General features: G+C 35.1%; 1 protein-coding gene across 36 annotated transcripts in view; it reads left to right on the top strand.

Moving 5' to 3' along the window:
- The window catches only part of CLASP2 (cytoplasmic linker associated protein 2), a 203,727-nt gene that overhangs the window by 50,850 nt on the left and 134,150 nt on the right, over positions 1 to 18,727 (top strand). For 23 of the 36 annotated variants that reach the window (XM_017521733.2, XM_037736042.1, XM_017521722.2 and 20 more), the window contains 4 exons: positions 1,999 to 2,081; positions 6,720 to 6,812; positions 12,000 to 12,145; positions 14,468 to 14,603. In XM_017521733.2, the coding sequence (XP_017377222.2) occupies positions 1,999 to 2,081; positions 6,720 to 6,812; positions 12,000 to 12,145; positions 14,468 to 14,603 (458 nt within the window). The remainder of the gene's footprint in view (positions 1 to 1,998; positions 2,082 to 6,719; positions 6,813 to 11,999; positions 12,146 to 14,467; positions 14,604 to 18,727) is intronic. The other 13 variants (XM_037736045.1, XM_017521726.2, XM_017521715.2 and 10 more) reach the window with 1 other exon arrangement.

Raw genomic sequence — 18,727 nt, 5'->3', positions numbered from 1 at the left:
TGACCCTTTATAGAAAAAGTTTGCCACACCCTAATACCATCGTAGCACTTTAGTAATGATGATTTTGTTATATTCATTTTATGTGCATTTAATTTTTTCTACTTGTAGTCTTAAAAATTGTGCTAGGTACTCAATTTAGATAATATTTTGCCAATGTTTTCTTCTTTCAAAACTTGCTAGATAATTATTCATATGTTTTGTGGCTTCCACTATTGCACTTGAGAAACCTGTTGTTCAAATTGTTGTTTCTTTCTGGGTGATCTCTCCTTTCTCTGATTACTGTCTCTTATCTTTGGAGTTGTGCAGTTACACCACCAAGTTCTAGGTTTGGATTTGTTTTTATTTATCCTGCTTGGGTTATGTTGCTCATCCTGAATTTACAAAGATTCTTGTTCCATTAATCTGGAAATTTCACAGCTGTTATCTCTTGTTAAATGTTACCTTTCTTCTGTTCTCTCCAGTGTATCTTTCAGGTACCCCAGCAGACATATGTTAATTAGATATTCTTATAATGTCCTTTGTATCTCTTTATGTCTTTCCATTTCCCTTTTTCTCTTTGCCACATTTGGGGGAATGTATTCAGGTGTATCTTCCAGCTCCCTAATTTGTTCTTAAATATATTTTTAAAAAATTTCAACTGTTGTGTTATTCAGTTATTTATTCAGGTTGTTTCTTCCCCTCACTCCCAAGTTCATCTCTTCATTCCTAACGGCCTCTTGTTGATTGGCCACTTTTGTGAGTCCATCCTTGATTTCTTTAAACATATATATTCACATCTGTTCTGTAATCTGTACTGGACAATTCTAACATCAACAGTTCTCAAATCTGTTGTCTGCTCCCTGTGACTCTTGCCTTCTTGTATATTTGATCTTTTATTATTAACTCATTGCTTGAACTTAGTTGGTGGGAGTCCTTTGGGCTTACCAGAAACATTCTTCCAGAGAAGATTTATTCCTGCTTGACACTGGGCAATCATCAATCAGAACTGCGTCAGCCTCTTTTGTCTCAACTCAAGAATTCTAGGTTACTCTGCCCCACGTGTTGGTTGGGGACTTCATTTTTGGATAGGACGAGCCACAGAGTCACGTTGTAGAAGGAACCTATATTCAGGAATGAAAATCCAGGGGCTCTACAGATCTGGGACTCATACCTCTAAGAAGAGAGTGGAGGCTGGTTGGTGCTGTGTAATGGCACAGTGAACCGATTCAGTGATTGTTAGAAAAGCTGCAAACTGGAATCAGATGCTGCTCCTAGAGTGAGTGATCTACCAGAGTTGCTAGGATTCTACTGCAAAGAATGGAAAGCAGGAAGAAACCAGTCTTTTCCTTTAGCTTCCAGACTCTCTCCAACACTCCCTATTGCCAGAGTTCAAGAAGAAACATTAAAATCAACAGAAAAAAATGGTTTAATGAATACTAGGTTCAACATCTCAAAGCAGAGTGTATATAGAAGAGTAGGTTTGGAGCCTAAAGACAGTAGCTTAATTATTGGCTCTTAAATAACTACTGCCTACAAAGTTTACTTTTTTATTGCCAATGTGCAATAAAGGAAGATTTGTTTGTGTAAATTTTAATTTCAAGACTCTCATTTCTTTCATGAATGCTTTCCTGACCAACCATACACAGATCCTTTGCATCACACTGTTATTTATTGACACTTAGTGTCATATTAAGTTGCCGTTCCAACTTTTAGAATGTTTATTCTTACTTACGTTTATGTGTTTTTGCTAGTGCATTGAATGGGGAGGTGGGTTTCAGGGCTGTGTTCTTAGAGTTTGAATATTACAACCAGCCTAGCTTAGTACCTTATAGTTAATTGACTACTACAAAGTACCTTGATGTTTCTGAAAGTTGGAGATTTTTTTAAATGCTTTTTTATAAAATGGAATATCCCTAAAAATTTTACTTTTTATTGTTATCAGAGTTTTATTTTTCATGTTATCATTAATATTAAGATGCTTAAAAATAAACCTTAGGAAATTAATTTTCTTTTAATTAGCAGGTGCTTCTAAGGAAGGAGGTGCGGGAGCAGTTGATGAAGATGATTTTATAAAAGCTTTTACAGATGTCCCTTCTATTCAGGTAAGGCTACCACTGGCACTCCCCATGAATATTGCCTGTGTGCCTTTTCATATAATTAATTATTTGCCTCTGTCCCTTTTTAAGAATTCTTTTTTCCTTAAATAGCTTTATAAATGAAATATTTGACTTATTGTTATCAAGCCATTATTTGTTGGTACAATTAGATTTTCAAGAGAATTTTCAGTGAGGCTGAAATAAAATTGAACCATATTGTTGAATCACATTACATTGCAATGTTCAGATTCTTTATTAATGTGTTTGGAGCTCAGAGAATATTAGATTAGTTGACGATAGAAATTTGGAAGTCATTCATATAGACATAATTGAAGTAGTCAGAGTTGACACATGCATAAATAAGAGTATTATTTCCATGACTTAAAAATATACATAAATGTTATGTTGTACTTAATATTGTACAGCCTAACTCTTTACTCAATGTTGTTGTTTATATTTTTCACAATGTAAAATTGTGATTCTAGTTCATTCATTTGGCTTGATAGATAGCATTCTATTGTATGAACCGACCACAATTCATTTGTCTGCCTTGTTGATGGACATTTAGATTGTTTCTAATTTTGGTTATTCCATAGCATGCCGCAATGATTTTTTTTTTCATTTTCCTTTTTTTTTTTTTTTTTTTTTGAGATGAGTCTTGCTCTGTTGCCCAGATTGGAATGCAGTGGCATAATCTTGGCTCACTGAAACCTCTGCCTCCCCGGTACAAGCAATTCTCCTGCCTCAGCCACCTGACTAGCTGAGATTATAGGTGCCCCGCCACCATGCCTGGCTAATGTTTTAGTAGAGACGGGGTTTCACTGTGTTAGTCAGGCTGGTCTCAAGTAATCCACCTGCCTCAGCCTCCCAAAGTACTGGATTACAAGTGTGAGCCACCACGCCCAGCCTTCAATGAGTATTTTTGTACATATGTCCTTGATTGTTTGTAGGTAGGAGTTTCTTTAGAGCATAAATATAGAAGTCGAATTGCATGATTATAATAAAGTTTACTTAGATGTTACTCTCTTCGGTTGTTGTACCAGTTAAAATTCCAGTGAGAAAGGTATGATACTTCTAATTTCATCACATCCTTGCTAACACTTGATGTTGTTATTCAAAATATTTTTACGAGTATGATGGCTGTGAGTGCTCAATATTATTTAGCATGTCTATTTGAAATTATTCTTGGATTTCTTTACTTGCAAACTGCCTTCCATTGTGTATATTACCTTTTTTTAGCTCTAAAAGGAAGAGTTGTCCTTAAGGTATTTAAGATCTTAAAAAGTTACAAGAAAGCTGTAAAAACTTTTCTGATTCAACTGTATTTTGTTCCTTTATTGAGATACATGTTTTTTCTTCTTTTAAGATACTTTTTAAATGATAGGAAAAACATATCCCTTCCTCCTTTTCTGTTTTACAGACTTTCATATAAGGGAAAGATTAGTGTTGTAGGAACAATCAGTAAAACTTAGTTGAACTTGAGTATTTTTTTTGTTCGGTATGTTCTTGTCAGACTGGTAACATCATGGTGTGGGCAGCCAAGGGCTACTCAATTATATGGAGGGGGGAAAGCTATTTTATACTTACTCATTGGTTTCTTCCAGCTGACCCTCTCTGCCACCCTCACCACCCTGTAAATGTTCCACACCTCCCTTTTTCATAAACAGCAACTCCCTTAAGTATTTAACCCCATTTATAAAGGATCCATTCAATGTCCTTGCCTTGATTAGAATCTTTTTTTTTTTTTTTTTTTTTTTTTTAGACAGAGTCTTGCTCTGTTCGCCAGGCTGAAGTGCAGTGGCGCAATCTCGGCTCACTGCAATCTCCACCTCCCGCGTTCAAGCGATTCTCTTGCCTCAGTCTCCCAAATAACTGGGATTACAGGCACGCACCACCACACCCAGCTAACTAAAAAGTAGAGACAGGGTTTCACCATGTTGGCCCGGATGGTCTTGATCTCCTGACTTCGTGATCCGTCCGCCTCAGCCTCCCATAGTGCTGGGGTTATAGGCGTTAGCCACTGTGCCCAGCCGTTTTTTTTGTTTTGTTTTGTTTTTTTAATACTCTTTAAAGACAAAGCTGTTTATTATTCTTGGCTCTCATACTCTTAGTAATTGATGATAAGTTTATTGTGCTTGCACTCCTTATTATCATTTTGTGACCATTATTCCTATACCCATTTGTATGAGGTTCATTCTCTCTGGCCAGCCTCCTTATTATTGGCATGTACTGATCTGGACAACATTCCAGGGCTGCCTAGGTTTGAATTCCAGCTCTACCACATCAGCTGTGTAACCTTAGGTTCATTACTTAACCCTCTCTACTCAGTTTTCTCATCTTAAAATAGGAATTATTAGTACATACACCAAAGGTTATTGGGAGGATAGCTGTGATAGTACAGATAAAGTGCAAAAACCATATGTTAGCTATTATTATTTTCCTAAATTTTCACATTGATGAATTCAGTTTCTAGACCTCCTCCTTACCTTTACCCTAGCTACACAGTTCATAGTCACACACTGAATTTTGATGTCATCTGTGTGTTACCATTCTGTTTCCAAAATCATTAATTGAAGTATCTCATTACTACCCAGGATCTCCTTGCTTTTTTAAGTACTATAACAACTACTTCTCCACGACTTCAAGGATCTTCAGTCCATTGTCTTTTCTACTCACTCTGAATTATCATCTCTCAATTATACTTTCCTTCTCATCTACACTTTGATTTTCTTCTTATCTAACCTTTGATACCGTGGTTTCTTGTAGTAGGTCTGTACATAATGTACTAAAACCCCTTTCATCTCTTTTTTTCTTCATAACAAAGTATTAAGCAATGATTTCGCAAAACTACAACTGTGGATGATTCCCAACTGTTTGTTTTCTCTATGTCCTGAAATTGTGCTGCTAGAGAAAATCAGGTTAGAGCACATGATTTTTAGTGGAACTCACATAAAATGAGTCCTCAACAATCTGATCTGATATCCTTAATACGTTTCTGTGATCAAGTTGTTTCTCTGCTTAATATAGCTATCAGACATGTTTCTTTCCTTTCTCTCCATCAGCCTGTCTCTGTCCTCCTCTCTTCTCTCAGTATATGACCTACCGTACCCTTACTTTGGTAACTAAGTAGTCACCATCAAATGGGAACGTGATCTTTCAGTTATATTCCTCTCTATTGTACATTCCTTCTGTCCTGTTGCTCCAGGAACATGGTTCTTCTTCAAAAGTCAGCACCTCCACCAGTGCTCCAAAGCCTAGTATTTTCCGCTTCCTTAACATGTTTACAAAATCAGTAACCTCATGTGGGTTCAAGCTCTTTCTGTTTATCTCTTAATATGGCTGGATTCTTCAATTAAAAAAACAAGTATCAATTAAAAAAACTAGACGCCATATCGTCCAGATATTATTTTTTATTTTGGTCCTCACTGTCAGCTTTTCCAAAAGAGTTGTCTGTACTTGGTATTTCTGTAACTTTACTTGTTACTCACTACATCCCACTTCTTTCCAGCTTATTCTTACATTGAAGCAGGTCTTGAGTAAATCACTGATCATCGTTGAGACACCAAAATCAACTGATTTGGGATTTTTAAATTTGATTTTTCTTGATGTTTTATCAGTATTTAGCACTGTTGATTATATCCACTGTTTTGTTGTTTCTTTTTAGGTGCTTTTGATATGATGTTCTTTTGTTTTATTCTTCTTACGTCTTTGTCCACTTCATCTCTGTCTTTTTTTTTTTTTTTGAAGCGGAGTCTCTGTAGAGGTTGGAGTGCAGTGGCGTGATCTCGGCTTGCTGCAACCTCCGCCTCCCGGGTTCAAGCAATTCTCCTACCTCAGCCTCCCAAATAGTTGGGACTACAGGTGTGCGCCGCCATGCCTGGCTAATTTTTGTATTTTTATAGAGACGGAGTTTCACCATGTTAGCCAGGCTGGTCTTGATCTCTTGTCCTCATGATCTGCCCACCTCGGCCGCCCAAAGTGCTGGGATTACAGGTGTGAGCTACCGTGCCCAATAATTGATTTTTAAAATCTCCCTGAGTAGATTGTAATCTCCATAAGGCAAAGACCATGTCTATTTTTGCTAACCATAGTCTCCCCATTGCCTAGCATAGTACCTCTGTGTTATGTGAATATTTGTTAAGTGAATGAAAGATTAGTGGTATATCGCAGTTTGACAAAGGATTGACTCCAGAGGAAACAAAACATGTAGCTATCTTGACTATAGTTTATCATGACAGAGGAGAGAAAATCAAAACTAACTTAAAACATTTCCTTTTGGTAATATTGTGTAATACGTATATGAATGCAATAAGATAAATTATACACTTTAAGTCATTTTGAGAAATTAGACTTAATTCAATTAATTCTTAGATATTCACATCTTGTTTTTAAAATTACAAAGCATTGTAAGAGTATATTTGAAATTATTCTTGGGGGAAGAAACAGCAAAAAGGGTAACAAGGAAGAAAAATAAAGCATTTTGTGTTGTTGTCTATAATGTATTTCTAGTCTCCATTAAAAAATGGTGCTAGAATGGGAAATAAACTTATTAGCTGAAAGATTATTTTAAACATCAGGGCATAATTTTGATATTGTTCATGGCAAGAAACATTGTTATAATTATGAATCTTTTTTTTTTTTAAGATTTATTCTAGTCGAGAACTTGAAGAAACATTAAATAAAATCAGGGAAATTTTGTCAGATGACAAACATGACTGGGATCAGCGTGCCAATGCAGTAAGTTTTTTATCTTTAGTTGTCTTATCTTCTTTCTTTTTCGATGTTCCTTTTTAAAAACATGAAAATTCAATTGTAGTACTATGTAGTATTCACTTACAAAATAGAGTGTCTGATAGGTAACATTTCTTTCTGGAGAATATATTGATATAATAGTCATTTTCTGATTTAGGATCGATTTTTATTTTGGTTTGGCTAAACAGATGGTGCCTATCCTATACATTTGGTAACCTCACCACGTGTGCTATTTTTGACGGATCACCAAAGTGTGAGATTCAGAGGGCTTTGGCCTTTCTGTGGACTTACATAGTTGCTTATTAGCACTGTCCTCAAGACACATAAGGCCTACCAGTAAAGCATTTCACTTTACCTACCTGCATGCTTGGTATGTTCATAGCATCAACATAAATTCACAGCATGATGTACATTTATCTGGCTTTTTTTCTTCTCATGTGAATGTGATGAATATTTCTTCTGTGATTTCATTTATAAAGGTCAGATATCCTTGAGTTAAGAATATTTTGAGCCTAAATTCCTTAAGGAAAATATTTGATAAAATTTAAAATAATATTAGCATTGACAGTAAGCAATATATTTTTTAAATTTGTGAATTTATTGTTTATATAACCAAATTACATGTACCAAATGAGTACCTCAGAGTTTTCAAGAAGCCAGAGAAAAGGGCTGTATTTGAAGACTGTTCTGCCCTAAAGGGTCCCAGTCTGGCTAATATGAAAATCTCCATTTTGATGAACTAAATCAAAGGCAGGGCCTTTTGGCAAATAAGGCTTTAATGACCTTATGAACAAAGGACCATGTTTTGTCTTTGTTAGGAAGTCTTCAGTTATTTGTGGTCAATCATGGCCAGGAAATATGAAGATACCATAGCAGGGTTTTTTTTATATTTACAACTTTTTGCATCTAATTTAACTTTAAAGATATATTTTAAAATTTAGAAAACCTCTGAGTTAATTGTGAAATTGCACACAATAATGGTAGGATAAGTAGACTTTTGGCTTCTGGGTGTGTATGAGCACAGATGTGCAAGTGTGTATATCTCTTTTGATCAATGTAATTTTATTATGTATGTCTGGTTTTTATGTGGATAACAGTTGGCAATCAAATACTGAAAAAGTAATGCCTTTTCTTATCTAGTTGTTCTGGCTAGGCCTTCTAGTGCTCTGCTGAATAAAAATGTTGAAAGTGGACATTCTTGTCTTATTCCAGACCTTGAAGGAAAGGCTTTTTGTTTTTCCCTATTCAGTATGATATTGGCTGTGTGTTTGTTTAATATAACTTTTATCATGTTAAGAAGCATATACCTTCTATACCCAGTTTTTTTGAGAGTTTTTATCTTGATGTGATGTTGAATTTTATTGAATACTTTTTTTGAATCTATAAAAATGATTGTGTGGTTTTTGTCCTTCATTCTGTTGATTTGATATGCCACATTTATTAATTCGTGTATATTAAACCATCTTTGTGTCCTGAGATTTATCCCACTTGATCATGATGAATGATCTTTTAAATGTGTTGTTGAATTTGGTTTAATAATATTTTGTCTAGGATTTTTGCATCTATGTTCATCAGAAATACTGGCCTGTAGTTTTTTTTTTTTTTTTTTTTTTTTTGAGATGGAGTCTCGCTCTGTTGCCCAGGCTAGAGTGTAGTGGCACAATCTCAGCTCACTGCAACCCTCTGCCTGCCAGGTTCAAGCAGTTCTTGGCCTCAGCCTCCTAAGTAGCTAGGATTACAGGCATGTGGCCTGTACTTTTCTTTGTTTGTTATGTCTTTGCTTTTGGTATTAGGGTGATACTAGCCTCATAGAATGAGTTTGGAAGTATTCCGTCCTCCTTGATGTTTTTGAATAGTTTGAGTGCAATTGGCATTAGTTCTACTTTAAATGTTTGGTAGAATTCAGCAGTGGAATAGGTCTTGGGCTTTTCTTTATTCAGAGACTTTTAATTGCTTCTTCTGTCTTGTTATTGGTCTGTTCAGGTTTTGGATTTCTTCATGGTTCAATCATGGTAGGTTGTTTGTGTCTAGAAATGTATCCATTTCTTCTAAAGAAATACAGAACATCCAAATTGGAAAGCAAGAAGTCAAATATCTATAAATAAACTTAACCAAAGAAGTAAAAGATCTCTACAATGAAAACTATAAAAGTATTGATGAAAGAAATTAAAGAGGACACAAAAAACAAGATATGTTCCATGTTCATATTGATTGGAAGAATCAATATTGTAAAAAAGTTCATAGTACCCAAAGCAATCTACAGATGCAGTGCAATCCCTGTGAAAATGCCAGTGACATTTTTCATAAAAATAGAGAAAACAATCCTAAAATTCATATGAAACTACAAAAGACCAACAATAATGAGTGAAGGCAATCCTGAGCAAAAGGAACAAAGCTGGAGGCATCCCTCCTGACTTCAAATAATATTACAAAGCTATAGTAACCCAAACAGCATGGTACTAGTATAAAAACAGATCAATTCTATTCCAGTGGAACAGAATAGAGAACCCAGAAATAAATCCACACATTTATAGTCAACTCCTTTCAGCAAAGGTGCCAAGAACATACAATAGAGAAGGACAGTTCATTAAATGGTACTGGGAAAACTAGATATTCACATTGCAGAAGAATGAAACTAGACCCCTGTCTCTCACCACATACATACATCAAAATTGACTAAAGATTTAAATTTAAGACATCAAACTACTACAAGAAAACGTTGGAGAAACACTCCCTAGGATGTTGGTGTGGGCAAAGATTTATTAAGACCTCAAAGTATAGGCAACCAAAGCAAAAATGGACAAATGAGATCACGTCAAGCTAAAAAGTTTCTGTACAATGGAAACAGTCAATAAAATGAAGAACCCAAAGAATAGGAGAAGATATGTGCAAACTACCCATCTGATAAAGGAGTAATAACCAGATTGTAAGTCAGTCAAACAACTCTATAGGAAAAAAGTAAGTAATCTGATTTAAAAGTGGGCAAATGATCTAAATAGACATTACTCAAAAGAAGACATAAAAATGGCCAACAAGTATGTGGAAAAATGCTCAACATGACTAGGTATCAGACAAATACAAATTAAAACTTCAGTGAGAAATTATCTCACCCCCATTAAAATGACTTTTATTTAAAAGACAGACAATAACAGGCAAAAAACAAGAATGCTGGCAAGGATATAGAGAAAGAGGAACACTTGTTATTATTGTTGTTAGAAATTTAAATATTATTTTAGTTTAGTTTAATTAGTTTAGTTTTGTTCTTTATTTTAGCTTAGTTTATTTAGTTTAGTTGTTGTATTGTATTTTGAGACGGTGGGTTTCACTCTGTTTCCCAAGCTGGAGTACAGTGGCGCAGTCATGGCTCACTATAGCCTTGACCTCCTGGGCTCAAGCAGTCCTCCCACCTCAGCCTCCCAAGTAGCTGGGACTATAGGTACATGCCACCATGCCCAGCTAACTTTTTACCTTTATCTTTTTAAAAATTTTTTGTGGAGATGGGGTCTCCCTATGTTGCTCACACAGGTCTCAGACTCCTGGGCTCAAGTGACCCACCTGCCATGGCTTCCCAAAGTGCTAAGATTATAGGCGTGAGCCACCACATGCAGGGAGAACAGCATGGACGTTTCTTTAAAAAAACAACCAAAAATAAAACACCTAAAAAACCACCATATGATCCAGTAATCCCACTACTGGATATATATCAAAAGGAAGATAAATCAATATATCAAAAAGATATCTGCATTTTCATGTTTATTGCAACACTATTCACGAAAAGCCAGGAGGTGGAATATACCTAAGCGTCCATCAGTGAATGAATGGATAAGAAAAATGTGGTACATATACACATTGGAATATTATTCCACCATAAAAAGGATGAGATTCTGTCGTTTGCAACAACGTGGATGAAACTGGAGGACATTATGTTTGGTGAAATAAGCTAGTCACAGAAAGAAAAAGATTGCATGTTCTCACTAATATGTGGAAGCTAACAAAAAAATGGAACTTGAGATAGAGAATAGAATAATGGTTCTTATAGACTGAGAAAGGTAGTTGGGGGTTGCATGGGGATAATAAAGAGGAGATAGTTAAAGGGTACAAAAATACAGTTAAACAAGAATAAGATGTAGTGTTAGGCAGCACAATAGGGTGACTGTAGTTAACAATAATTTATTGTATATTTCAAAATAACTAAAAGAGTGGAATTGGAATGTTCCTAACAGAAGGAAATGATTGATGTTTGAGGTGATGGATACCCCAGTTACCCTGATTTGATTGTTATACATTGTGTGCTTTTATCAAAAAATCACGTGTACTTCATAAAAATGTACAACTATTATGTATCCATAATTTAAAATTTTTAAAATAAAAAATTCAACAGCAGGCCAGATGTGGTGGCTCACTCCTGCTGGGAGGCTGAGGTGGGTGGGTCCATTGAGGCCAAGAGTTTGAGACCAGCCTGGCCAACACAGCGAAATCCCATCTCTACTAAAAATACAAAAACTATCCAGGCATGGTGGTATGTACCTGTAATCCCAGCTACTGGGGAGGCTGAGGCATGAGAACCACTTGAACCCGGGAGGTACAGTTCGCAGTGTGCTGCAGTAGCACCACTGCACCCCAGCCTGGGCAACAGAGCAAGACTGTGTCAAAAAATATAGTAATGCTAAAGGTTTCTAAATTTGACACTTTAAAAAATAGGCTCCCTTAATAGATAGTGACGGTAGTGGTCACACAACATTGTGAATGCACTTAATGCCACTGAATTGCATACTTTAAAATGGTTAAAATAGTAAATTTTGTTAATGTGTATTTTACCACAATTAAAAAAAAGACTCACTGGAGATTAAGCTAAAAGACAAATAAATAAATAAATAAAATAGAAAGATTCCCTTAAAACTTTACAGTTGATGTACTTATAGATTACATTTCTCCATTGTGCTTATAACAATCTATAATGTCATTTTTCAGATGGCTTTTTGTTGGCATGTTTATGTACAAGATATGTTTAATGCCACTAAAATGTCAGAATATAGTAATATAATGAAACATTACATATGTTTTATTTTTTAGAAAGCTTTTGTTTGAATCATGTAGTTTAGGTAGCTTTTTTGTTTTTGTTGTTGCACTTTCACCTTTTTTTGTCAATAATGAAAATTCATTTTATTTCAGCTGAAGAAAATTCGATCACTGCTTGTTGCTGGAGCTGCACAGTATGATTGCTTTTTTCAACATTTACGCTTGTTGGATGGAGCACTTAAACTTTCAGCTAAGGATCTTAGATCCCAGGTGGTTAGAGAAGCTTGCATTACTGTAGCGTAAGTATCATAAAAGGGTAAGTGTTTTTTATGAATGAATTTAGTACTCACTGATTCAGTGCTCATTAAGTCAAGTAGTAGCAAGATAGCCAAAAAAGTATATGATCCCCAAATCATTTTTATTATACGTAAGGATTCAATTGGTATGATTTTTTTTTTAATTCCTTAACAGCTCTTTATATCAACAATTTAAGGTTGGTATAAAGATATTTAAAGCGTCTAAAGCCTACTGGTAGATTTTTTATCATTAACTCTACAAGTATAAGATGAAAACGAATGAGTCTGGAAAGTGGCTATATTGTCACTACTAGTTTGGATATTGAACACTTAATTTCTGGTATTTTAGCAACTATCCTGGCATTACAACATGCATCGTTAATTTAGCAAAATCTAAACTTTAAGTTTGTAGTCTTCTACAATACAAAGATGGTAGAACTTAAATTCTGTTTATTACTATTTCTGATCTAAGCAGTGTTGTTGCATATTCATTCCTTTGAAGATAGGGAACACAACAGTGCCTACTACCAATATTTCTAATCAGGATTATATTAGATATTCTAGTCAGAAATGAAAAAAAGACAATATAAGGATTGCAAGAAAAGGAACAGAACTGCCATTATTAGCAGACAATATAACTATCTGCAGAAAACTGCAAGAGAATCTACAGATAAATTATTGTAATAAAGGGACTTTGGCACAGTTGCAAGATACAAGTCTTAGTATATTAAAATGATCCAGTATCTCTAACTAACAAAGAAAACCCACTATCCATACACTTACAATATGACTAGCTCTCTTGCAGAATACTGGACAATATATGTAAAACATCTGTTTCTAGATACTAGACAGCAGACAGGGCAGGAATGGAATTCTTAAAAGATACAAATAATGTTGAACAGTGTAAGTTTTGACCTGGAGGCACTATGGGGAAGGAAGGGGGAACCTAAGCAAAGCAATCAATCTCACCGAGGTGAGGAAACAAATATTACAGTTTCAGAGGCTGACGTGGTCAAAATTGTCAGTGCAGAATACTGGAGAGAAGAGGGGAGATTCACATACACACAAACACAAAGAGCTGCAGAGATCTGTATATGGGAACCCATAAGTCTAGATTGCACACTAACCTGTCCATATGAAAGTTACAACTCCCTGAGGAAGGAAAGAAACTAATGCTTGGGAGCTGTAGGATAAACAGTTCCCAGAGCTCATAGGAGAGGTTTAAGATCTGACCAACCAGAATGGAAAAACCCTGGTGATCACCCAAGGCAGTCAGTAGAAACCCCAGAAAGGCCATTGCATAGGAATAGTACTAAACCAGCTCTAAAGTAAGGCAACTCTAGACTCTGCCTCTCCCAACAAGCTTGTAAAGATCAAGCTGATTCCCAAGCACATTACCTGCCTACCAGAGTAAAACTCATGCCCTTTAAAGGAAGACAACATCCAAACATATCCACACCTCCTTGCTTTTCAATTTGAGGTTCCTTTTTGCCTGTGAGTTCAGACATTGGAAAACTAACATAATAGCACTAGAAAATAGGTCTGAATCTGACCTCTTTGAATCAAGAACCTGAATTATTGGAGCTAACTCTATCCCAGCCATATATTTTCAATAAGTTATAAACATATAGAAATTAACCAGTATTGCAAGCATTGTCAGCACTTTGAGTGATTACAATATCCTTCCTAAGTGTTTTAACTAAAATCATACAATTAAAGGCTAATTTAGTTGTTAAACTACACAATTGGAAAGAGAAGTCAGATGTCCTAAAGATTACCCAACTAAAATACGGTAGAGTTGTATTTTTGACTGCAGATTTGGAAATCCTACTCTAAAGAAGTTAGGGAGTATTTATGACTAAAAAGGGGTGATACTGTTAATAGAAATGGAGAACATTTTGAGGAGCATTGATTTAAGATTTTGAATTTGTTTGTAAAAATATGTTGAATTTGGGATTGATAATGGATCATCAAAATGGAAATATCTCATGGATAAAGACCAAAAGTCAGAACCATCAGAGCTGATTATTTCATCTGATGTGCCCTTAGAGTTAATAAATTCTGAAATCAAATGGCTTCTTCAAGTGCTATTGCAAACAGATGAGAAAATGCCAGACTTCAACTTGGACTAGCCAGTTAAAAGATAGGGGAAAAAGGGAATATGTAGTATCTAGGTGTCCCTTTCTCTCGTCTGTTTTACTGCAGTTACAACTGATTGAAATAAAAATTCCTAAGCTAATTCAGTAAAATCATATTTAAAATTATATGGTTCTATCTGTACTTAATGTTAAACTATTAAAAAATACTTTTCATCTTCCTTTGTAGCCACCTTTCAACAGTTTTGGGAAACAAGTTTGATCATGGCGCTGAAGCCATTGTACCTACACTTTTTAATCTGGTCCCCAATAGTGCAAAAGTCATGGCAACTTCTGGATGTGCAGCAATCAGATTTATCATTCGGGTAGGTTTACTCTCTCCTTTTCCACTGCTGCCTTCTCCCCACTTCCCCCCCCCCACTTTTTCTTTGTTCTTCCTCCTTTTTCTCTCCTTTCCCCACCCCACCCCACCCCTGTCTCTCAATGCACCTAAATAAGTCATTGGATTTCTTTTTGATCCCCAAAGGCAAATTATTTTTGAATCATTCTTCTGAAAGTAAAAGCCATAGATGGTCATTATAGAACCAGAGCATTGCAAAGTAACATGTTTGTATATGGAATATAATATATACATGCATGTACGTATGAGTACATATATGTGTATATAGTTACGTGTGTATAGTCACAAATATTACAGAAAATAATAAAAGGCAAATTTTTTATAGTCATGTGCCACCTCAGAAAGTTTCAGTCATTGATGGGTTGCGTATACAACAGTGGTCCCGTAAGATTATACTGTATTTTTACTGTAGCTTTACTACTTTTGGATATGTTCAGAAATACAATACTTAACATTGTGTTACTCTTACTCTTAGCTATATGCTGTACAGGTTTGTAGCCTAGGAGCAATAGGGTATAACATACAGCCTAGGTGTAGAGTAGGCTATACCAATATAGGTCTATGCAAGTACATTCTATGATGCTCATACTATGATGAAATTGCCTAATGGATTTCTCAGAGTGTATCCTCATCATTAATTGAGGCATGACTGTATTTCTCTTCGTATCTTGAGGATGCCTGAAAGAACAGATTTGAAAAAGCAAATCTCTCCCCTTCAATTCTATTCCTTTGTTACTAATCACTCTAGCCATTTAATGTGTACTTTTCTAAACTTCTATTCTGTGCCTATATAAATGTATTTGCTATACATATAGAAAAAGTAAATATATATAATATATTCTTTAACTTTATTTATTTATTATTTATTTATTTATTTATTTTGAGATGGGGTCTTATCTTTCAGTCAGACAGGAGGGCAGTGGAGTAAACTCAGTGCACTGCAACCCTGCCTCCAGGTTCTAGCACTTTTCCCCCCTCAGCCTGCTGAGTAGCTGGGACTAGAGGCATCCGCCACAATGCCCAGCAAATTTTTTGTATTTTTAGTAGAGACAAGATTTCACCATGTTGGCCCGGGCTGGTCTCGAATTCCTGGCCTCAAGTGATCCACCTGCCTCAGCCTCCTAAAGTGCTGGGATTACAGGTGTGAGCCATCGCGTCCAGCCTAGCTTCTTTTTTAAACTTCACGTGCTTGGGCAGCTCTCCTTATCCATATTTGTAATTCTTTTTAATGTCTAAATTAGTTTTCTTTTAAGGATGTAGCATCAAATTATCCTCACCAGGCCAGGTGCAGTGGTTCACGCCTGTAATCCCAGCACTTTGGGAGGCCAAAGCAGACGGATCATCTGAGGTCAGGAATTCGAGATCAGCCTAACCAACATGGAGAAACCCTGTCTCTACTAAAAATACATAATTAGCCAGGTGTGGTGACACATGCCTGTAATCAATCCCCTGCTACTCGGGAGACTGAGGCAGGAGAATCGCTTGAACCGGGGAGGTGGAGGTTGCTGTGAGCCAAGATTGTACCATTGCGCTCCAGCCTGGGCAACAACAGTGAAACTCTGTCTCAAAAAAAAAATTATCCATTATTCTCACTAGTCTCATTCCTGCAGTCTTCTTCCTGTAGTCCTTTTTCTCCATCCCTTTACCAATATTATCTTTTATCAGTATCTTTAAGGTTTTATGATTTAATAAGCATTATTTCATATTTTACTTTGCATTTCCTGCATTATTAGGGATGTTAGCTATTTTTTTCCTTCCATAATTCTATGGGTTGTCAGTGTATACTCTGTACATTTTTTCTCACTTGTTTCTAAGATCTTTTTATATATCATAAGGATATTAATTCTGTGTTGTATGTGTTGTGGTATTTTCTACAGTCTGACATTTCTTCAAGTAATATATAAGCTCTTTTGTTATATTTCAGAATTTTACATTTTTGTGTATTGAGACTTGTTCATTTTGTGGGTTTTATTATAGTTAAAACATTACCTTTCCCATTTCACAGTAACACAAAAATATTCAATCATTTAGAACTTCTGTGATTTTTTTTTCTTAGGTTTAGATCTAACTGGATTTTATTTTCGTGTGAAATGCAATTTCTAACGTGATATTTCCCCCAATACAAAACCAATTGACCCAGTAGCATGTGGTGAATTACAATGTAGCCTTTTCTTGAAATGCTGCCATTTTCATGTAATACATTTCCATAAATATGTTAAGTCTGTTTCTTAAATGTATTTCAGTTTCTTTGATCAGTTTCTCCTTTCCTGTTAAAAAAATTAAGTTTATTCCTAATACTGCCTTACCAGGAAATGTTCTTTTTCACCAATAAAATTAAAAATGCTTACTTAAAGTCTTCAAAAATGATCCTTTTTTCCCTCGTTTTAGCTTGCTTGCTTGCTTTCTCCCCTCCCCTCCCCTCCCCTCCCCTCTCTCCTTCCTTCCCCTTACGACCTCCTCCTCCTTCCCCTTACTCACTCCTCCTGCACAGTCTCCCCTCCCCATCCTCTCCTTCCCATCTCTTTCTCCACTCCTGTNTTCTTTTCTTTTCCTTCTTTTTCTAAAGATTGTAGACAACCTTAATTCAGAACTTTTGTAACAACGTTAGGAAGTATAGTGGGAATTATTGAAATCATTGTTTTATCCCTGAGTTGGGTGGCATCATATTTAACTTTAAATATGATTTTTTTAATGGATTTCTATGAGTATAGTATATTAGATTTTGGAAATTTTCTACTATTCACATTTTGCTAAATCTTGATTGGAAATAGATGTTGAATTTTATCAGGTAACCCTTTAATATCTTTATAAATGACTCCTGTTGCCGGGCGCAGTGGCTCACGTCTGCAACCCCAGCACCTTGGGAGGCTGAGGCGGGCGGATCACCTGAGGTCAGAAGTTTGAGACCAGCCTGACCAATATGGTGAAACCCCATCTTTAAAAAAAATAATAAAAAAACAAAAATATATAAATGACTATTGTTGTTTTTTCATTATCCATTATACATTCAGGAACTAAATTCTGCTTGGCCGTTGTGCATTAAGATACTGCTAGATTCAGTTGGTTAATACTTAGTAAGATTTTGGCATTCATTTAAATGAATAAGTATTCTGTGAATTTTTTTCCAGTTTTACATATTTTGTTAATATATTGTTATGCTATTAGAGTTTAATGGCCTTTAGATTATCTAGTAACATTTCCAACATTTTAGACTCTGGGCATCTTGAATCTTTAGTTCGAAATGTTGGCATTCCTCTCGCCTCAGCCTCCCAAGTGTCTGGGATTACAAGTGTGAGCTACTGTATCCAGCTGACTTTTTCTAATTAGAATGTTATACATTCTTTTATATATACTTGGCAGAAGCATTATTTTGGGTTCTTTATAAACTTCAACTTATAATTTTATTGACTCTAGTAAGATTATTTAATTTTTCTGATTTTTTAGTTTCGCTATTTTTTTTTTTTTTTTTTTATTTTTTCTTTTTTTTTTTTTTTTTTTTTTTTTTTTTTTTTTTTTTTTTCTTTTTTTGTTTTTTTATAAGGCTTTGGGTGTTTTTCTGAGTTTGACTTTGGCAGCATCTCAATGATTTAAATTTACCACATTCTCTTTAATTTGTGTTTTCAATCATTTGTAATTTCCATTTCAACTTTGAATTGTATAATAATATTGTTTTCATTTTTAGATGGTGCTTTTGTTCTTATTGTCATTATTTTCTAATTTCATGACATTCTGATCAGGGAATTTGGTTGTATGATTTATTTTTTGGTGAATGCCTTGAATTTTTGTGTTCTAGCATATCATCAGTTTATATAGGTAGTCTATTAGCATTTACAAATATAGAATTCTTTGGCAGAGAATTGAGTACTTTGCTCATCACTGAATCTAGCTTATGTTTTATTTATATTATTCAAGTTTTTTATGGTCTCATTAAAAAAACTTTATGTGACAAATTCTGATTCTTGTCAATTTCATTTTTCTGACAGTTCTTGATATATGTACTTTATGTATGGTCAACGTTTTTTACTATTATCATCTTGAAATAGTATTTTTTTCTATCTTATAATTTTTTTTCTGTTCATTGTGCTTTTT

The sequence above is a fragment of the Cebus imitator genome, unplaced genomic scaffold (assembly GCF_001604975.1).
Source record: "Cebus imitator isolate Cc_AM_T3 unplaced genomic scaffold, Cebus_imitator-1.0 Scaffold21, whole genome shotgun sequence".
In the NCBI taxonomy this organism is placed as follows: domain Eukaryota; kingdom Metazoa; phylum Chordata; class Mammalia; order Primates; family Cebidae; genus Cebus; species Cebus imitator.
This window is presented reverse-complemented; position numbering and strand designations above follow the sequence as displayed.